At 36.2% G+C, this 24,587-nt stretch overlaps 1 protein-coding gene across 3 annotated transcripts; it reads right to left on the reverse strand.

Moving 5' to 3' along the window:
- Window positions 1–230: 230 nt before the first annotated feature.
- Window positions 231–24,477, reverse strand: swt1 (SWT1 RNA endoribonuclease homolog). 3 transcript variants are annotated; one of them, XM_028445587.1, is made up of 16 exons: window positions 24,457–24,477; window positions 18,787–19,934; window positions 18,551–18,643; window positions 18,343–18,472; window positions 17,635–17,736; window positions 17,355–17,546; window positions 16,392–16,485; window positions 15,824–16,029; window positions 15,439–15,587; window positions 15,133–15,271; window positions 13,140–13,279; window positions 12,820–12,971; window positions 12,461–12,607; window positions 10,349–10,415; window positions 9,613–9,680; window positions 231–1,796 (listed from the first exon to the last, which is right to left on the reverse strand). In XM_028445587.1, exons 2-16 carry the CDS (start codon window positions 19,837–19,839, stop codon window positions 1,709–1,711), a joined length of 2,820 nt encoding a protein of 939 aa, XP_028301388.1. In that variant the 5' UTR covers window positions 19,840–19,934; window positions 24,457–24,477; the 3' UTR covers window positions 231–1,708. The 3 variants fall into 3 exon arrangements, with proteins under 3 accessions (XP_028301388.1, XP_028301386.1, XP_028301387.1); XM_028445585.1 differs by lacking the exon at window positions 24,457–24,477 and adding an exon at window positions 20,562–20,801; XM_028445586.1 differs by lacking the exon at window positions 24,457–24,477 and adding an exon at window positions 20,039–20,801.
- Between the last annotated feature and the right edge of the window lie 110 nt (window positions 24,478–24,587).

The following is a 24,587-nucleotide window of genomic DNA, read 5'->3' on the forward strand; positions in this document are numbered from 1 at the left end:
ATCCTTCCATGGCTTTTTTCTGTTGTTTTTAAACCAGATGGATTGCTTTTTGAATCTAATCAATGGCCTTTTTTTTTAAATAATTTTTATATACTGCTAATTTACCAGTAAATGAAAGGTATTTGCATACAGCTTGAGTCAATGAATCTAACCAGTGCCAGATTTAGTTTATTTTTATTGTGCACAAATGAAATCACACACGCACAACCATGCTTCTTCTAACCAAACTTTTGTTGTGATTTAACTACTCGATGTATCTAGAACTGCACTTAACTCAAGATCTTTTTTTTTTTTTTTTTTCTTGTTTTTAAAAATGTCCGGCATTGGCAGATTCTTCTGGAAGGAGTGTTAGAGGATGATCACATTTGTAACATTTCTTAATAATTAATAAATCATTTAAACTAAACTTGTGTCTTTGGCCAATTATTTTAAAGTGTTTTCTTTTACAGATGGTGATGATTTTTAGAGTGCCAAGAACATTAAGACATCCTTCAATTCATGATTTTTAGAGCACAGGTGAGGGTCAGAATGGGATTGGTCCTCAAGGCTTTACGTCACCTTTGCACAGGCGCTCAAAGCAAGAGCAACAAAGATGTGAGCAATGGTCCGACCTCTGAACGGAACCCAACACGAGATGCACGTCTCATCCAGTGGGCGTGCACTGTAGCTGTTCCCACTCAACGTTCTTGAAGCCAAAATACTGCTTAGGGGTGCCTCCATATTGCAATTTTGGAGCCAGAGTCTGTGCAGTATGGTCCAGGGGGGAGGAGCCCTGGTAACACGCCACGCCCATTTAGCATACTGCCCTGATTATTTGCATAGCTCAGCTACGCCAAGAACGTAAGTATCTTTCCTGCTGGAAATTCTACCAACGGCTTCGAACAGTTTACTGCAGAACAACTCATTTTGACAGCTCAAAAAAACGAACGGAAATGTTAAATGGCGTGTCGGCTTTCCTTCACGATGTCACTGCTTTTCACAAAGACCGTTACGCAAGATCCGCGACTGTCAATCATCATCATATATGACATAAAATCCTGTTTTTCAACTTAAAAAAACTGAAAAATGAGCACTTGAACACAATGTACGGTGATAACTAATGATCACAGCAGAGTTTAGGTTTGTTAAAAAATTATGTAGCAAGTATTTTAAATTCAGTTTGACCCAAGCCCCGTCTGTTATCATTGAGGAGGCGGGGCTTATGACCTATACTGCAGGCGGGGAGCTCTAAAAATAAAAGCTTCACTCCATCGGGCAGCTTGTCCCATCTATTCTTTTTACAGTCTGGTCTCGTCGAATATCCGTAAATAGCTAAATTCCAGCTGTACAAAGTAGGTTTAGTAAATCATTGAAGCCACATGTGGATGTGCAAACTAGTGCACAATAATGTTTTCTCACCCAAAAATCTGTCCCATGTACGATCAAACTGGTACGTATTTGGCCCCTGAACTAAAATCAGCTGGACAGTTGTGTCTAAAGGCAGAATTTAATCCATCACAAGCATAAACAAAATTTCAGTGCCAAAATAAATGTTACAAAATAGTTTATTAGAAAGCTCAAAATCAACCATTAATACTGAAAACACGCTCTGCGTTTGAACAATCATACAGTCTTTTCTGGGGATAAAAATAAATATTCAATAGTATAAAAACAAATGCCCAACAAATCAAACACATTTATTCTCTTTAGATGATAGACATGCTGGCTGCTACATGGTGAATGTGTTGACTTGAATGCAGTGATTTAAGACCTCTTGTATCTCCATCAGCTGTTGCCCCCCACGCTGGAGCTTCTCCCTGAGAACAGAGCCACGTATATTTAAAAACATCACACTTTAAACCTTAGTCAGAACTAAATAAACAAGGAATCTTTGGAGCTACTGTTGGCTTCTTAGACTAAAAGGCTGACAGCAGATGGGAGAGTATGTAAGAATCAAAGGTGACTCATGGTTTTTGGAAGTCATGTGACTGAACAAATCCCTTGAAAGATTAAAAACATCCTGGATCAGCTTTTAAAAGCTTTGCTGTTAAATCAAGTTTCCTACATTGGTTCAGGAAGCTAAAAAAAAGTTTTAGCCAATTTCTATTTGATTTAATTTTTATTTAAAAATGAACACAACAGCAGTGTATTTACCACAATGACAAAATAATTCAAAAATCAAACAAAGCAAAGAGAATGAATAGTAAAAGAAAATAAATAGAAAAAATTAGGAAATATAAACTTATCTAGTACTATACTTAATTTCTATACATTTATACTATGCAGTACTAATACTAAAAAAGAAGACAATTCATTGAGCTGTAACTTTATAATTATATGAATAATGTAATCCACTATACATTAGTATATATACACATTTATAATGTTTTCTCTTTAACGCTATCTTAGAGAAGATACATTTTATGTATTTGTTTAAAATTATTTAAATTCAAACATATTTTCTTTCTCAGCTTTTTGTCACAAACTGGTGATTTGTGTGAAACTTGCCTCTATTCAACTGCTGAAAACAGAAGAACGAAACAAGCTAGAAACAAAATGATTTTTTCTGACAATAGTGTGTCTAATCTTTCAGAATCTGGTTGTCATAGGACAAAATATTCTGTGGGTCTTGAAAAATCAATGAAAATCATCTAAAACGCCTGGCAATATGGGGTTGGCTGTTCTGAAAATGGCTGGCAGTGAATGAGTTAATAAAACCCTTCATTTAGTGTTTACTTGTTGACTAATGTTTAAATTTGTTTGGTGATGTGAAACATTTTACGTGTGGAAAACATGTAATAAAGTAAGAAATTTCAACTTTTTCACACCACTGTATATACAGTATAAAGGAAGCTGCAGCTGTATGACAAGTTCACAGGGAAAAACATTGACAATCTTGGACTAAAACTGCAGTTTTCCAAAGTCAGGATCCTGTAGAGCACAGGCTTTTTTTGAGCAGACTGACCAACAACGTTGTGTGAACTGGTTGCCACGTTGCATTAAGAACACTTTCACAACAGGTTGTCTTTTTGTCAGAGTAAATGTCTTTTCTACAGAGACACTTCACAAATTAACATGAAGAATCCTTTTTAGCACACAGTCATTATAGAGAAGTTAGTAAGTGATGAAAGGATCTTTTTTCTGTTTGTGACATCATCACAAACTGCCTGTCACATGCTGCCTGCTTAGCAGTGGAGACACAAGAGAGAGCGTTGCTTGTTTGTTTCCACTGGAACATTGTGTAACGGCAGGAAGGAAGCAGCTACACACACACACACACACACACACACAGGAGTGTTTTCACAACCTGCATAGCAAATCTAGTCCTTGATGGTTTCACGTGTCCCAGCTTAGCTGACCTGCTTTTACATGCCTGTATATCAGAGTTTTTCTACTTTGGGTAGCCTGAAATGTTTAGTAATGATGAAAATAATTACTGATTAAAATCATACATTTTTTGATATTTTATTTTATTCTTTTTAAAATTAAAACACCACACACAATCTTAAACAACTGCATTCTATACTTTCACTTTCTCAAATCTAAAATCTACTGTTTGAATAAAATGCAGTATAAAAACAAGACAAATAGAATACAGTATAAAAATATCTGAGCTGGAGCATCTGGTCACTTCGTACACTAATCCTAGCTACTTTGTATTTGTTACACAGTATAACATATGATGAAGTAATTCTAGAAAAAAATATCTTTGGGGTTGCCAGATATTTGTGATCCAAAAAAAAGTTGGAAACCACTGGTTAGTTATTGGTTTACAAAAAATTACTGATGGAAATCATATTTTTGTCATTTTTTTGCAATTTGAAACACCACACACAATCTCTAACAACTGTAATCGATACTTTCACTTCCTCAAATATAAATCTAATCTAGTAAAACTAAACAAAAGCATTATAAAAGTTAAAACATTAAATAGCTTTTTTTTTTATTACTTTCACTTCCTCAAATATAAATCTGGTAAAAAGAAGAAAAAAAAATTAAATAATTGAATAGTTCATTAAATAATAAGGAAAAATAAAAATTATGTTTTCAAATTTAAAAAATAAATCTTTTTAAAAATCAAAACACCACATACAATCTCTAACAACTGTATTCGATACCTCATCAAATCAAAATTGGATCACGACCCTAAAAAGGTTGGGAACCACTGTTGAGTATTTATTTCCACAAAGTTAATCATGCACTTTAGCTGCTGTGCGTTCCCAGAGTGACAACGTACGCACTCTGTGTTACACAATGCCTCAATTTGTTTAAAAGATAATTATTAGAACTCCCCAGGAGGCACTCGTATGCACTCAGCTGATTTTTTTTATGTCACATTGAGATAACAGATGGTTATTACAGCCCTCAATCAGCCAATCTAGCCTTGAGCTGAAACCAACGCCTCCATTAAATCACAGCTAAACAAACTGATCCTGAAAAGGACACAATTGATTTATTCACATCAGAGGAAAACATGACACGGTGCTAGTCCGTGGATTTAAGATTGCCTTGAATTTGCAGGAATCGTACAGGTTATCTGTGAGAAGGTTTCACTGTAACATCTAGTCCACACTTCTGCAACTCTGTGCACTTGTGATGCAGTATTATGAACACAAATTGTTGAGTCAATTTAATTTTTATTCCTAAAAAATGTCATGTCATGTTTAGCTTCCTTATTATATAATTTGCATGTGATTAGCCTGTTGGCATCGATACCCAGTCACAAGCGTGCAAACACGTTGCTACATGGCTGCGATTACAGGCTTCCACTCAGCGAGACCCTGCATGTGAGACGCACTCACGCACACAAACCTGAGTTTGATGAACTGTCATCGTCTAGCTCTTCTACACAGAGCCTGGTTACAAGTTTCTTGTAGACATGTGTCTAACGTGTCTAACTCAAGGCCCGGGGGCCAATTCCGATCCTTTAGAGCATCCAAATTGGCCCGCAGGAGAAAGTCAAAATGAAAAAGAAAACATGAATCAATGTGTAAATTACCAACTAAAGTGAAGATCCTGCTACTGTTACTTATTGCTTAAAAACAGTGTTGGTGCTTTACGTTAAAGTGCAAACTATGTAGATATGACTCGTTTTGTCAGCCTATAAATCCACTTAAGATCAAACTTGTCCGTATTTGGCCCCTGAACTAATTTTTTTCCAGATTGAAGTAGGACCCTTAGTGGTTACAGATGTTATGATAATGACTGACAATAAATCATGTTTTAAATAAAGAAATCTGTAGTTTGCCCAAAAACTCCCCCAGAGATTTACATAAAACACAAAGCCAATTCTCAGTAGGGAAGGCTACAAAGGCAGACATAATTTAACTAATGTATGGACATCAACTGCAGCAAGTTTGGTGATAATAATAATAGAGTAGGCCAAATATACATGATTTTGTCAAAAAAAAAAAAAAAAAAGTACATTATTTCCACAAGTTTGGAAACAAGTGTGTAACTGTAATATGTCAGTCAAATTGCTTCCAATCATTTTTAGTCTTACACGTTGGAAGCAAGATCAACTGATTTGGAGCTCTTCTGCCAAACAACATTACAGTAACTACAGTTTAATGTAACTATCTTTCCTCCTCCTCTGAGGTTATGTCAAATGTGCTGAGGCTATTGTGGCACATAAAGGAGCACACCTAAAGAGATGCATGCTTTATAAAAAGAGGCCGATGATGCCGATACACTGAATCTAACGTGTGAGCACTCACTCATGTATTATGAAGGGAGCGACTATGTGCTGCACAGCAGTGCTATGGACACACTCGCTCTCACTTATATATTAGCTGAGCTGCTTTGCACAAGTGAAAGTAACATGAACGATGCAAAATATCACAAACCTAAACTGACATTAGAGAAAGCTACATGAAAATGATGGTCTTTATGCAGTGGAGCTGTCTTTGCTAACACCCATTCTTCGCCTTCCATAGCTGCTCTTCACTTATGTTCACTCCAAATCAGACTCTTTCTAGTCTAACATGAACATTTCTGGTCCTAACAGACCAGATGATGGAAAAACTTGCGTTCAGTTGTCAACAAGTAGGCCTCAGACCTCTCCTTCCATTGTCTGAGTATCTTGAGAAAACCTTTTAAAGAGATCCTCCACTGTTTTTACAAATGTGGCCTAAAACCTTTGAAATGTCCTTTTTAGAAGATGTATGCCTAACAAAACGCATTATTTTGCACCACAATTGTTTTATTAACTTTTAAAACTGGGACTACTTCAAGCGCATACCTGCCTGTCGTCAGTGCACTTAATCAGACTTACTCAACACATGACCACCTTTTTGTGGTTTAAAAAAAAACCTAAAAACAATAATTATGCAGCAACCAAATATTAGCTGAAAGGCTTTTTAAAACCTGTGAACTTAATAACTAGGAATGAATGAGTTAACAACACATACAACCATAAGCCTCCATAAACAATCAGGGAATGAAAGTGCATCCGTGATTATTGATCACCTGACACTGACGGCGTTAATTAACCTAACATTGTAAAATCTTATCGGCCTCTGCTGTCATCAGTGACCCAGCGCGCTCCTCAGAAGGATCTCTTACATAAACACTGACATCATAACGCAGCACTGAGCGCCGACATCAAATATTTACAGACAGTTAATGCATTTACTAACTAAAGTCTAAGATACCCTTACAGTTAATGTACAAGATTAAAGATTTATAGTCACAACATTACTGGTGCCACTGACAAACTGGTGTCTGCCAGTGGCTGTAACAAAATCTGAAGTGATGTGACATGTGAGTGATGCTTTTCTGCAAAGTGCAACGGCAGATGTTGTCATTAAAACTACATAGTGCAGCACTTTGAGTGCAGCTTACACTGTTACCTCATGCAATAAAGTTATCCTTGGAATTTTGAAATTTCACATAATAAATAAACAGGAAGTGCATCACTCTGTAAAGGCAGTTGGTTGTAGTCTGCATCCAGTCAGATAGTGTTACATAAAAAGCAAGAGCACTCAGAGAATATAAACCTCTACCAAGTGCCCAATAATCTCTGACAGATATTTTCATCATTTGTTATACTTTGTTACAAATGCAGAGTAGTAAGGATTAGTAGGGTTTGAACAGACGAGTCGACTCGGCTGCGGCTCTTGGTGACGACATCGACTAGTTGACGTCGACTCGACTAGTATGCACATAAAGTCGACCTTTAAAATTATGTAGTCGTTCAACCTCTAGCACAAAGTAACAATATGTGCCAGCTCAGATATTTTTACAGTGCATTTGATTTGAACTAGATTTATATTTGAGAAAGTGAAAATATAGAAATACAGTTGCTAGAGATTGTGTGTAGTGTTTTAATTTGAAAAAAAACAATAATTGAAGAGGCAGAAAGCTCTAAGCTTTCTGCCTCTTCCTGCACTGTATGTCTGTTTCTATGATATGTGTTGTTCTTTTTAATTGCGCAAAATAGATAAATAAAAATTAATTAATTTTAAAAATTAATTTAAAAAAAAATGTTATTTGAATTAAATTTATTTTTATTTTATCATTACTAGACATTTCAGGCGATTTTTTTGTGGAAAATCACAATTAAATCCGCAATCCAAATATGAAACTCAGTGGAGTAATTGAGGAACCAACTCGACATAACGGAGTTAAATTTCATAACGATCAGTCCATTAGTAACCGAGATATGAAATTTTGATTCGGAAATCCTCCAATTAAATCTTCCATTGCCTACGTTCTATCTTTGGTTGAAACTTTGTCAAAATCCACCAAGCACTTTTGACGTAATCCTGCTAACAAATAAATAAATAAATTAATTAATTAATAAACCTCTTTGGCTGTGGTAATAAAGCACCACATTGATTCTTGGACTTGTAAAGCAGAACGTTATACAAAATAAGAGGTATTTCATCCCTAAAATATTCCAGTTAGGTAGTAAAAAAAAGACTATCAGTGTTACATGTGTAAAGCTAAAGACTAACACAAGGAGGAGTACAGATTAAGGTTGTAAGAAACAAATCGATTTGATGATATATCAATATTTCACTGCACGATTCACGGATCGATCAAAAAAATGTCCACATAATTTTTTTTAAACATGTTTGTTAACAAAAAAACAAAAAACAAAAATTTTGCTAACATACATAGCATGTAAACGCCCGCTCACTAGGTGTCGGGAACCACATCAAACCTTATTAAACTACCTCACTCCTCAATGCATTTTAGCTTGGAAGGTGATTGCATTTTATTTTTTATAAAACATACTGGGCACTTTTATAGATGTATGAGGTTACTTTAAAAAAATAAAATAAAACAATGTATGAACTTAACAGAATCAGAAAAGTTAAACTTTTTTTGAAAAATTAAATTTGACAGTTTAATAAACATACCACTTGTTTTTGATATTGGTACTTGACTTACAGTTAGTTACCATTTACTTGTTCTCGCAAGTTTAAAAAAAAAAAACAGTGATAGTATTTCACTTCATTTTGTGCTTGTAAAGGTGAAATTTGTAATTATTGATAACGCGATGTATATCGTATTGTTTAGTATCGAGATATATTGAATTGAGACATGCAAATCGTGAGTCATATCGTCACATTCATGACAATGTACAGCCCTATTACAGATTAGATATGATTAATTAAAAAGGCTCATCACATTTAGGTTTTCTGCTTCCTTCCTACAGTTCCTCCTTCGGCTAAGGTGAAACTAGTTTTACATCAATTGCAGTGAGGTCGACTATTTAAAAACTACTCATGTTAATCATAATCACAGGCATGTAAAACAGATTGAGAAAGCTGCAAAGCCTGTGTTACGCGATGTAAAGAAAAGAAAGGTCAGTTAGTTCAGCCTGTTATCAGTCAGAACACAAATCCTATTCTATTCCATCAGACCCACCATAGACAGCTTAATAAAGACGACACAAAGGTCAAAGGCTAACTTAAGACCTTTAAGACACACGGCGAGAACAACAGCCTTGTGATGTGATGTAACTTCTCTCTGCTGAGATTCTGGCTGAGCTTGTTCATTGTTAAAACACTTAAGTTCATAATAGTCCGTGTGACTAAACTGCTGTCGGGGTTTTTTTAATCTACCATTTCAGTTTAAGCCTAGGATCTGTTGTGTCAGTGCAAACAGAAAACCATCACCCTCCAGGAGAAGTATGTGTGGTTATGTCACAGCAGCTGACAGCAAATAGGTAGCTACAGCTATGTGATCTCAACCGACGAAATATTCAAACATCTTCTCAAACAAAGGTGGAAACAATATGATATGAATGTTTAGGAATGTTGGCATGGACTCCTTCTTTGTTCTTTCTCTGCAGGGGATATCTTTACAGAACTGAAAATGACAGCTTCACGTGGACGTGCCCGGGCAGGCCGAGACAAAAGATGTGAGAATACACAGACGTGGGGAGAGGTGCATGATTACCGCCTACTTCTACTGTAATGACAGACATTTTCACGTCCGTACACTGACTGAGAAACCCTTCTACAAGAACTCATCAGCTTTTTATTGGGCAAATATTCAACCATGTGAATACTTTGTGGTTATTCATTTGACATTACCTTGTATAAACTGACTGACTTTTTTTGAATGTTTTGTACTGGCACAGTGTATGTATGTATGTATGTATGTATGGTTGTGTCTTACCGGTAGTCTGGTTGTGAGAAACACTCTAGAAGGTCTTTGGCTGTCACTCGTGAATTTTCTTCTGCATGCTGTGAGCAAAAATGAAAACTTCATGTTGAGGAAAAACATGGCAAAAAATGGTGTAATGGAAGAGGCTAATTACCTCTGCCAAGGAGTCATATTTTCACCGGCGTTTATTTATTTGTTTGTTCGTTAGCAGGATTACGTCACAAGTACTTCACATATTTGGAGGAATTTTTAACCAAAGATTCCAATACATTTTGAAGGAATCTGGATTAATACACTGATGCTGGATGAGTTTCAAAAACTGATTGGTTCCTAACTGACCAATCTTTATGGACTTTGACTCAGTTAATTTGGGTTAGTTGCTGAATTACCCTATTGAGCTTCCTCTGGATCAGATCTGGTTATACTGTTTCTGGATCAGGTTAAAACATTTCTAAAAATCCTTATCTCTCATCATTAGCAAAATTTCAAAAGTTCATATCTCGGCTCCTAATTGACCGATGTTTAACAAAATTTTACTCAGTTCTGTCGAGTTGGGTCCTCAATTACCCCAACAAGTTTGATCAGGATTGCACATTTTATTGTAATTTGTCAAAAAAAAAATGGCTGTGCCCATACATTAGGACCTACTGTATGATTATTAATGGGAATATACAGGACATTTCTTCCAAGCCTTTAAAGTGTGAATGATCAATGTGTCATGTGCTCTTGTTTGTAGTGCCACACCTACCTTCATAGAGTAAATAATGTTGAGCAGTACTTCAATTTCCTTCATATCAGGGGCCATTGACAACACACTGAAGAACAAACAAACAAAAAATGAATTAAGACCACATTAGTCTACACCTTGATTTAGTTATTCACATAAATATTATTGCACAAGACTCACTAATCAAATAAACTAAACAGGTTCACATGGAGAATTGTAGACATCTCCAAGAAAAACAAGGAGAATTTAGATTGCTTTTTAAATGTATTTATTTTTTTACTGTGAAGCCCTTTGAGTTGCACTTTGTAAGTAAGTGCCATATACGGTAAATAGATTCTCATTGATTATTGGAAATCTTAAAACCTTAAATTACAGTTTAATTCAATTAGCAATTTCTTCAGAAGACAAGAAGCTTCAAGAAAAGCATGCATTATGTTCTGCAATCAGCTATCTGTTTACACCTGACTAACATGCACACGCACACACACAAGCCCACACCATTGTGTGCAACAGCATTAGCAGGATCTGCCTTGAATGCCTGGAGACAATGTAGACACGAGGACAAAAAGACATTGAGCAGTGGCAGCAAAGAGGTGGGGGGGATTTAGAAAATCGTAATCTGAGTCGAGTCCTAAATTATCAATGCCGAGTGTTCACAGAATGAGAAAAATGAGTACGAGCGTGACAGCGAGTGCAAAGCCTGTGTGAAATGAGTCACAGCGCTGCTCAAACACATGAAAATGAGTCTGACGGTCTCCTAGGCAACGGCACTCGAGAAACCCCAAAGACACACGTGCATGTGCAAAGACAGAGGGAGGTGTACAAAGACACACACACACACACACACATAAAGAAGGCATGTTGCACCTCAGTGCACATGGAGACAAAGATTACTGCTACGATCAAATCATCTCAATGCTGGGGTCATGCAAAAATGTTTATGGTTCATTTTCATGTTGTTGCTTTATTTTAGTTCACGTTCAATGGATACTAATGTATGTTGTACACCCAATGTTAGGAGACAGGGTAGAGTGCAGCCTGGTCAGTCAGAACTTACAGACAATTATAGGCACATATACATAAACTCAGGCCTATTCATTCGTCCATTGTTGTCAGTTTTTCTTTCCCTTAATTTAGTTTTGTGTTTGTGATACAAGCCTTTTCAAAGCATCTGCAGATACTCAACATTGGTAAAACAGTCATTATGAACGATCACGTCATATCATGGAGAGATCCGTACACTTTGTATTTGGAGAGAGCCATTCGTATAGTAAACAATGTAGGATATTATGAACACGCCAATATACTGTTTTAAAATCACAGTCCTAAATTATCAATGCCGAGTGTTCACACACTGAAAAAGATGAATATAACAATAACGGGTTCAATTATGGAACTGCCTAATGGATGAAATAAAACAAAGCAGCAACATAAACCAATTTAAAAAGCTTTTTAAATAATATATCCTTAGTAGGTATAAGAAAGCAGAACTATTTTACCTTGGACAGCAATAATATATAATGACTATAATAGTATAAAATATATGAATACTTACTCAATAAATATTAAAAAAAAAAGGTTTATCTTGTGATAGAGAATATTATTAATTTAAATATTGCCCCTGGATATTTTGTAACATTTAAAATTCAATTGATGAAATTTGTGTAGTAGTGCATTATTAAATGGTAGAATATTAATATTGTATACATGTCATGTACATACTGTATATAGAGTATGTATGTGTGCACGTATATGTATATATGTTTGATATGCATGCATAAACTGTATATATTAAAAACAAACTATAGACCTACACCATTTCGCCTGATTAGTTGGACAATTGAGCGTTGTTTGTTGTTTATTTATTTATTTTTTTTCTGAAGACTGTCGAAATAAATTCAAATTCAATTCAAAATTGGCACATTAATTGTTATAATACTTTAATTTTCATTATCTGTTGCATAATTGTTTCACTTGTGTCTTTACTGAATCATTCATTCATGTCGATTGTTTTGTTTTTTGTTAAAATGTGTCATGTAAGTCCACTGACAGCAAGAGAAAAACATTATCCACCGATCTAGAACCAACGTCTGGCAGTGTTTGTTTGAACAGGCAATGAATGCGCTAACGTACCTGCTAAGGGCTCGGAGCAGCTGTGAGGCTGTGGAGGATAGTTCGTGCAAATAAACCAAGGCATCCTGCCGTGCCATTTGACTCCCCACTGGCTGAGAGCTCTGCCTGGTGTAGGGGTCATAACCCACAGCTGTGAACACTTCCATGCTGAAACATGCCAGAAAACAATGAAACAGAAAAAATAAATAAATAAAACTATATCAGGCAGTATCACTTTGTAAAACACGTATTTTTCATTTGATGACGGTTTAATAATAACCAAAACCAGTATTCATTTATTTAATCACCAGTGCGTTGCATTATTATGATCAAAAGTGCAACGGGTCACTTCATTTTCCTACAATCCATGTTACACCCACCATGTATTAAATAAACTGGACCAGATGCTCTCGAACGTTGACCACACATACTGGTGAGAGACTTGAGAAGGCAAATCCTGTTTGTCTTCATGATCAGCATCATTCATCACTATGTTTTCTGCTGAAGTTTCTTCAATTGATGACACATTTGCCTGTTTTATAAAACAAAAGAGGAAGAAAAGCATATTTCTAAAAGTCAAACAAAGTATTGTTTCAAGCTAAAAGCTGTTTGCCAAGCCCTCAAACTTTGACTGATCAAAAGCAAAAGCAAGCTTTGGTTATAGAAAAAAAATGAATACAGGAAATGCAGAAGTGCTAACCTGAGGTTGTAGCTGATTGTAAATGTCATCTATCACAGAAATGGCATGAGGAACATAATTTGATCTCTGCAAAAACTCGCTGAGGAATTCTTTCACTTCTGGAAGGATTCTGAAGGTACTTTTGTGGTCCAAAGTTTTACCTGAAAGAATATGTCAATGTAGAGTATGTTAGCAATCAGAGCTCATCAAGGAATAATGCTATTAATTCAACTAAATGTACATACTGTACATACAGGGACAAACACATTCAGTTCAAAAAGGTCAATATTGTTCCTAAAGTAATACAACAATAACTTGTGTAGTTATCTTATGTTAACCTGTACCCCTTTAAAAACATGCGCATAACGTGTAGATATCACGATTAAATAAGTTGTATTTCAGGTCAATTCAACAAGTGGAGAGCAAACATCTGGAGCTCAGAAGTGCAGACGCAGACTAGTACACACACTGAAAGCATGCACAGAGGAGACTTGGCAGAGCAATGCAGTACTTTTCCACTTCTTGTGCTCCCAGCCTCACACGCCACTGGCCCCGCCCTCTTTTTCTTCCCTCCTCCTGCACACACACCTGGCATAGAGCCAGACAGCGTAGCACTCAGTCATGCACACGCCCCAAAGGATACAAAGGACAACTGCATTGTTCTGCTTCCACGTTGTTAAGAGGGATGAATGTGGTGAGCGAGACACCTCCACATATTTAGTCTGGTAAGCATAAAATACATTCAGTAATAGAATCTAGACTGAGCGCTGCTGCAGTGGACGACTCAGCTACTTTCTGACACGCATTTGAGTCACCCACTTCAGCAAGTGACCTAATTTAGCACAAAGATCTCCAGGGGTTGTGATGTAGTGCCAAGCACAGAAAAAAGCTTTAATCTGAGGGATGACTCAGTCGTTTACACATCCAAACCCTGCTGATAGTTCTGAATAATTTAAAACAGACTTTTGCCAATAAACATAAATATTTGTTAATAATAAAAGTGTTAGAATGGATCAAGTGGAAAATGATATCCTTAACAGGCAGGGGTTGTGTTGTACAAAGACCACACTACCTGAGACCAAGACCTGAATGCACTGAGACCAAGTCAAGACCAAGGCCAAGACCAAGACAAGCTCCAAAACCAAGATATTTAGGTGTCAAGACCAAGACTGAGACAAGCTCTAAGACTGAGACAAGAACTAAGACCAGCAAAATCAAGTTTTTAAACCGTGACAAAGTTGAACAGTTCAACAGTTTTTTTTCCTTTTAAATACATTTGGCAGACAAAAACAAGGTTGTCTGCGATTCTTTCAAAGCACTACATGTACAAATTTTAAATTTGTTCAGGTAAATTCTTGCAAAAAATAAATCCTTGTATTTATTTAAAAGCCACTGATAAGTCCAGAATTATTTTAGATATCTGAAAAATGTATTGCTCAGGAGAATGAGGCCTAAAGCAAGTGTTAAGAGGTATTTGATGAGAAATAAGAAGGTCTAGGTTTGCAGGTGTCTGACATATGAAGCACTGGAAAAGATTTCCAAGGAAGCAGCACAATCAGTGCACTAATGCTACATGTTTGAAGTCAAATTACAAAATGAATTAATCAGGAACAGTTCCAAGAGCTTCTCCTTATTATCACATCAATAAAGTTAAAGAACAGCAGATCAGTGCTGGTCTCAACTGGGACTGAGACAAGTCCAAGACCTTTAAGATCATCAGGCAGTCCACTTGTTAACTTTATCAATAGTGTTCAAAAACTTTAATTTACACCTACGTAAAGAGGCAGACTGAATGGCAAAACATTGATCTCACATGTAAACGTCTTCATTGAGCAAAAAAAAAAGCACCACAAAAAAATTTGAGGTTTACACACATGAAACTTTAAGACAACATGAAAGTTCCAATTCTGGTTCAATATCATTTATCATATAAATGTCAATAATAGTGTGCTGTTTGAAAAATGTTTAAAAGTTTTCATGATCAATATAAAAAATGACTTCTCCATGTACATACCTGGTTTGAAGAAGTCTATGAGATTGGTAACTGTTTGTAGTAAATGACGTGAGACAACGTGGCCAAAGACTGCGATCCAGTGCTTTTTAAAGCAGTACAAGACATCTAACAGTGTCCAAGGTGGTTTTCTAAAAACAATCTGGAAGACAGCGGAAAAGGGCATTAACACTTAAAATGGACCAAAGAAAACAATGCAAAGAAAATTTGTGTGTGGTTATTTTCATCACACTAAAACCAAGTTATTATTAATAGTCTACCCAATTAAAATACTTTATTTTAAAGACATGATGATCATTGGGTCGTTACCTCGAGCCAGATCTCCTTATAAACAGCTTCCATCTCCACCCCTAAGACATCAGAGAGCACCTTGCGTAGACATTCTTCCAGTTCAAAGGCACATCTATTCATGGAAAATTTCATCCTCTCCTCCTTCTCGTCATGGAGCAGGTTGGTATCTGGGACCAGATGCATGCATGGGGGTTAATTTATAACAGAAAAGTTGTTTTGGCATTTGTAACATATTTTTCTCCTAAGTAAAAAATATTTTGCAGCTTTGAATTCATTGTGTGAGCATTTCTTTTTATTACAATATTTACTGTGAAAAAAAAATAAACTGAAGGCGTCTGAAGAGTTGTGATAATTGTGTTGATTAACTGACCAGGTTTCCATTCTAAGATTGTCCTCATCTCACCTTTGTCTGCTTGTGTAACCGAAAGTGGTGTTTTATCTTGATTGTGTCTCAGCACCGGTGTTGACCCCTGAGGTCGGGGGACAGCTGGAGTGAGATGCTGGACATGAATATCTTGTCTGCAGTTCATAATCTCTGCCTGTAAATCCTTCTGAGTTGAGGCCTTCACCCCACTCAGGATCGCTTTGCAGCAAAGATTCTTGTCATTCCTGAGAAAAAGAGTGTCAAATATGTATTAGATAGATCAGACACTAATATAAGAACCAAAACAATCTGCATTTTGAAATGAGGAAATAGGTTGAAGCAGAAAAACTGTTTCACTCTGACACAGCGGAATGAGCATGAAAAGCATTCCTGGACTAAACTATTGAATGCCCTGCTCAGCTCATCTATTGTTTGCTAATAACTGTCAGGCTGTTAACTTTTCTAATGTCAGCTGGAACTATCTGACTATGTCCCACTCACAGTCACATGCATCATTAGGAGCGGACGCAAACTCTGCAGCAGCAATGCTGTGTGTGTGTGTGTGTGTGTGTGTGTGTGTGTGTGTGTGTGTGTGTATGGGACTCACGTGCACAGGACGAGAACACACTCTGGGTACATACTCTGGTACTGCAAGCAGCACTGCAGCACCCGGTCATCGTTGCTTTCAGTTTTTAGACCATCTAAAAACAGGAAGAGAAACCAAAGGAGATGGAAAGGGGAAGTGAAATGTATTCTTATTTTTTCATTTTCAAAGCCCTGAAAAAAAAATCTGTTCAATTAAGTACTTGCATTCACACTGACATAGTGTATCGATTTTATGTGCACAACTAAAGCAACTAGGGTTTTCTTTCTCAAAAAATATATTTAAAAAAAGCAACATTAACGAACTCATGCAGTTGGCATACTATAAATAAAAAAAAAAAAAAAAAAGGTTTCGACAAATGTACATAAGCTCCTTGATGCTTTATTTAAATATTCATTTCTCGCACCACTGCTCAGAATTCGGATAGAATGTTGGTATATTGACAAGGCAGCCAAAAGAAAAAAAAAAGGACAGCCACTGCCATGAAAGTAACAGTGATGATTCTATCAAATTGTTGGAGAACAGCTTTGCGTTACTGCCATCTAGCGCCTATTTACGGAACTGCAGATAGAAGTCTGGCAGTAACTTATCGCACCGTGAGTAAACTATCAATATAAAAAGGTCAATCCCTCTGTTGTACCATCATTGCTTCATCATTTGTCTGCAAATATGTGTGTTTTGTTTTTACAACCAACCATGACAAAATGATTTTTACTCTGTCAATATGAAAAAAGACTGCTTCACTTGCATTGCTCTTATTTATAAATGAAGTTAAAGTCAAAATATCAGGATTAAAACCTAATCCCTGGTACCTTCATGAATTGGTAAAACGATAGAAAAAAGGACTAGTTGGCAAATGATTTGTGCGTAAACGTGTTTGTTCAGGTTTAACAGAAATTGTCTCGACCTCGGCTTTAACTGCCTCTTTTATCTGACAGGACTAGATGGATGTAAAGATATGCTCACAGCTGCTCTCTGACGCTTGCTTCATGGACTGCCCACAAAGATGTGGATCCTTTTTCTTAATACAGTTGTAAATGAAGGAAATGGCAGGAATAGCCAAGTGCGCCACAGAACCAGAGAGGCCTCTTCCCTGCTTGAGTGAATCCAGCTCCTGAAGCACGATCCAGGGAATGAGAATGACAGGAAAACCCAGGCCTGCAAGAGTAGGAGATGGAGAAAGAACAACTGTAAATAGTTCTTCTTTAAACAATAAATCAAGATTTGTGTTGTGTTGGTAGTTTACTTCCAAGTCCTCTAGCTGTGATCCTTTTAACATAATCTAGGTGACTGAGCAGGATGTTGGTGTCCAGGACGATGATCAGGTTTTGTTGTGCAGATAATGTGCCTGTAAAGACAAGTTCAGAATAAGACATTATGTTGGAAACATCCGTTTCAGAATACAACAAGGGATGGTATTAATTTTTTTCTAAATTAAAAAAAACACTATTCATAATTTTGCCTTGACCTTTAGACATCACTTGGAACACGTGTGCCAAACTCAAGGCCCGGGAACCAAATTTGGCACTTTAGAGCATCCAATTTGGCTCCGCGAGAGAAAGTAAAACTGGCAGAGAGAACACGAATCATTGTGTATCTCAGTCCCTCTAATAAATACATACATTTATTGAAACTCCACAATACAGTTTACCTGTGCTTATGTTACACGGTGGCAGTCATTTTTTAACTTGAAGTGTTGAAAAAAATTTTTTTTTTCAAAAATCTTGCATTTTCTTTCAATTATTTCACAGTTGTCTAGGCTATAAATTAAATAAAATGCCCTGATTATGGGCGGGGCTCCTGGAGCAGTTAGGACACACCCAGTCAATACCATAAAATCTCCAAAGAACAATCTATCATATATTTGTTTTAAGCAGGAAAAAAGTGGTTTGGGGTTTTAGGACCAACATGACTCAAACGTTAGTATAGAGAAGGAAGTGTTAATGATGTTTACTTTGTGTATTTGCAGGTGCTTCTTCTGCAGAATCTATCTCCATGCAGGTTAGTTCTCCATAGCTTTCTGCAACATTCACTTCCAACCTTTTATCTGAGCGTGCAAGGTAAAGCTCTTCAACCACTTGGACCTTTACAGGGAACAGTCAACAACACCTAGTTACAAAAATCCAAATATTAATCAGTATGTATTTGATGTGTTTTATTACCTGGTTATAACCCAGTGCCGGGTTAACAGCTGTAGGCGGTAAGGCAGAGCTGTGAGGTAAAGGTGCAGGGTAAAGCTCTTCAACCGCTTGGACCTAACAGAGTAAATAAATAAACAAATAAGAACCAAAATTCAAATATCAATGAAAAAAATAATGACGATATTGTTTTTTTTATTATAACAGAAATGTACACAGCACAGTTTAGCTGAAATGTAGGGGTTTGTGTGTTTTCTTACCTGGTTGTAAAGAGGCGCAGGTTGTTCAATGACTGTAGCTTGTGGCTTGACAGGCAGAGTTAGAACTTTACATGAGCGGCGATTGGTCACCTCCAAACGGCTGTGGGCTTGTTTTTCAGTCTTCTGTTGCTTAAAGTGACTAAGTACAGTCTCAGGGTCTGAAGGTTTCACCTCTGGTTTGAGGCTTGTGTTTGTCGCATCAACATATTTTTTCTTCCCTAAAACATTTACAATATTTGCCTTGTGTTTCTTCTGAATTTTGAAACTAAGATGTGGCCCTATAATAACACTATTAGGTTTCTTTTGTGTAGGTGACGACTGACCTGCCTTGCATGAATTTGATGGCGTAGTGTGAACAGCCAAAGTGGCAATCTTTGGCACATTAGAGCCAATGTCTGAGAAGGTGGGCTTAAATAAAGAGGAATCTGACTTCGTGGTAAAAGACTGTCTTGATTTTTTTACTTCCTTCACTGGGCATTGTGTTTTTTCTGGCTCCTTTGACGTTGTTGTTCCAGTGTAAACAGCTAAATCAACCTGCTTTGACTCATCAGAGACACTTTTGCGAGTGGACCTAAACAAAGAGGAAAATGACTCTGTGGCAACTGCCTGTCTTGCTTTTTTAATTTCCCTCACTTGGGAATTCCTTTTTATCATATCCTTTGATTCATTTCGTGAGCAATTGCTGTTAGCTTCTGCTAATGATGACGATGCCTCATATCTGCACCTCTTCTTCTGCACTCTCTCTTCATCCTCTTTAGAAGAACCAAGTCTGCTCCTTGCTGGCTCTTTCTTTGATATGGATGAACTCCTCCGGGAAAACTTTTCATCTCCTCTGTCTTTGTATTCATATTTTCTTTTCCTAGGAATTGTAGTTTTGCTTTGAGTATCCATGGTTTTTGAGGATGTTTTTTCAGCAGTCTTCGTTCCAACGATAAGACTGTCTCTCTTTGATTTAGAATGTTTTTTTCTGCTGGAGCGACTGTCCTCATGACATGGCTTAGAAGAACGTTTGGGTTTTTTTTTATCAACAACTTTCTGCAATGTTTTTTCCATTTCTTCCAATCTGTAATGAGATTTTTTTGATATAGCCACTTTGTTGGGAATACTCTTTAAAAACAACTATGTATTTGGTCTCCTTCCTCTTTGGGCTGTTACATTTGCATGTATAGACAAAAAAAAAAAAACATTAATGTCAGCAATTGTCTTAGAAATTTAGAATAAATATATGATGAAAGAGAATTCTGTATCAAACCGCCGAGGACTTCTTTCTTTCAACTCCCTTGGTCAGTTTTAAAACATCGAACGCTGTGGCGTTGCTTAGATACCAAAAAAGGGAAAATCCCTCAAAATCGGTTTAAAGTTAGCACAAAAACAGCTAATTATTATATCTAGCTAGCTCTAATCTAAGTGCCCATTTATTAGCATAGGAGGGTGCAAGTTTCCATTTCCAAATTTAGTCCAACATAATCATGTTAATATATATCGTTATGATTTGCGCTAATTCGCCCTTCGTGGCAGAATCAGTAAACTTTGTAAATTCAAAGAATAATTAACATCGAATAATATATCAGTAAAACACATTTCGGATGTTTACGGGTCTGGAAAAAAAAAACTTTTAGAATTCCATGAGACGTTGCTGGACTAAGTTACAGTAATAAAAGTCACAATAAATGTACAGCCTTAGTGACTGTTACAGTATCATGAGCCTACGTGGTTAATTTTCGCTTTGCAAGGTATAAGGGCATAATGTGTCACTTAGATGAAAATTAAGTTACCTGGGTGTCGATAAAAGGGCTTAAAACATACAAAAGACTTCCTGTTTTTCTTCTTCTTCTTCTTCTTCTTCTTCTACGCTTGTGTTTGTGCTGCGTTAGTTCGTGGCTGCCCCCCTTCGGCCTGGAGGTGGTTCTTCAGCTAAACAAGAGTAGCTTTAACTCAGCTCCAGCTTCAACAATAGCTCCAAAATAAAACTCCGTGCTCTTGGTGGAAAAGAAAAGCCTTATATGAGCAGCTGGTTGCTTCACCTCTGATATTCTTCTGTTAACCACTGGTGCTTATATTGTGTGATTGCAGTCATTTTTAATGTTAAACTGTTGGAAAAAAAACAAACAAACTAAAAAATTCATACAAAATTCCTTAACTCATTCAGTGCCAGCCATTTTCAGAATTTCTACCCTCCTCAGTGTCAGCCGTTTTAGAGCATTTTGACTGATTTTTAAAGACCTACAGAATAGTTTGTACAATGACAATCTGAAATCTGAAATCACCAGATTCTGAAAGATTAAAGTCTCTACTTTCATAAATAATTTTTTTTGAAAAAAAGGTTTGTAGCTTGTTTCGTTCTACAAAGTTTTACACAAATCACCAGTTTCAGAGCAAAAAGCTGAGAAAACAGGCTTTTTCTTAAAAAAAAAAAAAAAAAAGAAAGAAATCTGTCGACTTTGATTCAATTTTATCAACTATAACATTTAAACATTGGTTTCCTTTTTTTAAAAAAAGAAAAAGAAAAAACAACAACACAGACAAGGCTTTTGATGGCAAAATTATTCTTGTTTCGCTATCAGGCTCACAGTTGAATGTTTTGCTTACTGTATTTTCTATTTCCTCCCACCCGTCAATCACACAGACGTCACTTCCTCTTCCTCCCGACGTCTCGTTTGGCTCGGTTAGTTGATGGTTTTATCTCACGATCGCGACATTAATCAATTATTCACTCAGGTCCACACTTGTTCTGTGTTAGTATGTGGTGCTGTGAGCTGCTGGGTACTTCACAATATCACTTCGTAGCGCCATAATCTCCCTCGTCCCTGCTTCTTCCTCATTAGCTAATGGTAGCATTAGCGGCTAATCTATCATCCAAAGATGCACTGTTGCCACCTTCAGGGCACCTGGTGGTCACTACTAACAGAAAGGCCTTCACGGTCGAACTCCGTCACAGTGTATCCTAGCAACTTCCGTTAAAAAACACAATTGACGTAATATTACGTCAATGGCACTGAGCGTTTAGATTTGAAATGATGTAAAATAACGTCAATGGCACTGAATGAGTTTTAATTTTTCTAAAATTATTACATAATAATTATATTTATTATATAATGATATAGAAATTGGTCACAAACTCTAGGAAATTTAAAGTGGACATCCTGTTGGGACTGATATTTGTCACTTGTTGCTTGGATATTGTTGGTTTCTTACATAATTTGTATTTTATGTATTTGTAGAAGTGCAAACTAGGGCGCATTAATGTTGAAATTACTCGTTTTCCAGCATAAAATCTGTGGCCCACTTGAGATCAAACTCCATATTTGGCCCTTGAACTAAAATGAGTTTGATGCCCCTGCTGTATATTAACCCAGAGAGCTTTTAAGTTACAAATATGTCTTTTTATTAATCTGTTAACCTTCCCTAAAATCCAGGGTTGGCAATAAAAGAGAGCTGTTGAAAGATATATATTTTAAAAGCTACATTTATCCAATCTCTCTCTCTCTCTTTCTTCAAATGTGCACTTTGTTAAACTAAGTTTTCACTTTATTAACTTCTTTGTTTCCAAATCTCCATTATTATCAGAAATGCCTGAAGCTAAATGTTATCAAATAATAGTTGTTGAAACAATTTTTGTTATAATACTCCTCAAGGTTTTGATAAAAAGAAGAGCCTTATTGTAATCAATCTTGTATAGCTGTTAAACTCTTCATAAACACAATATTCCTTAAGATGATGTACGTTCAATTTGTCTATGTTTGTGTAGTGTTTTTTTTAAAAAAATTTATGTTTAATCTAACCCTAAACTGTGCAACGTCACATGTTCTTTGTTACTTTGTGGGTTAGAAATGGAAACTAAACAAATAATCTTGATACTCATAGTTGGGAAATACCTCCAAGTTGGTTTTAACAGCACTATGGGCAAACCTTTCTGTGTGTTGTCACAATAAAGCAGATTGATGGTCTTGATCATATCCAAAATCTGCATGTAAATGTTGTCCAGTTTCATAGTTTTCATGCTGATAGATATTATGGCAGTAATTAAGTCAATAATAACAGTTCCATAACTCCAGAAGACAGTTAGGTCCCCCCTGTTGAAATGCTCATCTGTAATTACTCTCTTAAACCACACAGAGACACTGTAACTACACTCAAAAACAACCTGCCTTACAGGTCATTTTGTCCTTTGTGGGACTTAAAAAAGAAAATACTGTTAAAAGTGATTATGGACACGTTACCTGGTGCATGGAGTTTGTATAAAGCTATTTACTGTATGGATGTGAAAATCTAAATAATATTCTGTTTTAATATATCCAATCACATGAATCAGACAGATTTTTCAGAGTCTCCATGCTTCTTTGTACCTGGAGAATTTCTTTTTGAGATTGTCTATGTTATGCAAAATAACTTAAGCAGCGCTCATGTGAACTTTTCCATCAATACTTTGTCAGTTTTCTGCTAGAAAATCAACCATTTTATGTCTTTTTTCATTTATTTATTCATGATATTTCATTTTCTCTGTGCAAACACAATATGTCCATCCAATAATAGCTCTTGGTATAATGTTGTTTATTTATTTGTCTTCTATAAATCTGTACTTAAGTCCCCACCCTCATGGGTTATGTCTGTTTGGTATGCAGTGTAACGTATTCCCTATCTCTGCTAGTCTAAGTGAGTGTTTTTTTTTTTTTTTGTAGATACATAAGTGGGTGGGCAAGTGTTAAGTTATAATTGTTTTTGAATTTATATATATTCATATACTACGTATTTGTTGTACTCGTGTTTGATAACATTTCTAAATAAAAAACAATACTTTACAAATGTAAATGTGACACAATAATAGGTCACATTTGATGTCCAAACATATAGATGTGAAATGTTAATTTCAAGTTACGTTGTTCAACTTATTCTACATGAAGCTTTCTGAATGCAACTGCAACTTCCTGTTTGATGAGTAAATAAACACTAGTATTAAGTGATAAGGGCTATTCATTAGCTGTGTAATCTATACACTCTCTGACATGGGATTGTTGTTGTTTACAGTCACATTCTCAGTGTTAAAATCAGCGTCCTAAAGTCTTTCTTTTGGTTGTCACCTGTGAAGATGAGTTTAGGATTTCCATCCATTTTAAAGCTCATGCTTATAACAAACCCTTTCTGCAACTTCACTGAAGAAACGCTACAGCTGGAGATTGAAATGTGACAGAAATGTGTTGAGCAACAGATGACTTAGAGTGTAACCAGCTGTTGTTGTGAGAATGCCCTCTGACTACTTCAGTAATCCTGAAGGATTGTGACTGAAATGGATGAATTCACCAGGATTCAGTCGATGACTCAGTTGGGATTTGATCTATGACATATCAAACACATGAGGATTAAAGTTTGGCTCGCAAACACCGTCTCTGTTTTTGTGGTAAATCGTTTCATTCTTTTGGGTTTGTTGCAGTAAAATCTAATGCAGGATTGGACAATCTAAAGGAAAAAAATATTTATATAAACTATGAGCACAATTGATCATACTGCAATGAAAATGCATCCTACAGTCATTTATATTTGAACAACACCACCAGAGGAATCCAATTGGCACCATAACCAGACTGAATATTTGACTTTTACATTTAGATAATCACATAATCTCACTATACCTACAAGTTATGTGAAATCTTTTAATTTCAACAAGATAAATACCTCATCCACCAACTGTATGTAGCTTTACAGCATCTGCAAAAAGACAAGTACAATCATAGTCAGTGGCAATTTTTTAAATAATTAGGCAATTCTGTGCAACAATCAGAGTGTAGGAATTGGGGGGGGGCTGG

The sequence above is a fragment of the Gouania willdenowi genome, chromosome 4 (assembly GCF_900634775.1).
Source record: "Gouania willdenowi chromosome 4, fGouWil2.1, whole genome shotgun sequence".
NCBI lineage: Eukaryota > Metazoa > Chordata > Actinopteri > Blenniiformes > Gobiesocidae > Gouania > Gouania willdenowi.

Excerpts from the sequence above, each read along its gene's own strand:
- swt1 (XM_028445587.1), bottom strand. The coding sequence starts at position 19,839 with ATGGAAAAAACATTGCAGAAAGTTGTTGATAAAAAAAAACCCAAACGT. Across the intron at positions 15,272-15,438 it reads ATAAGGAGATCTGGCTCGAG|ATTGTTTTTAGAAAACCACC; the intron begins GTAACGACCCAA and ends GCTGTCTTCCAG. Across the intron at positions 10,416-12,460 it reads CTGCTCCGAGCCCTTAGCAG|TGTGTTGTCAATGGCCCCTG; the intron begins GTACGTTAGCGC and ends TTTGTTCTTCAG.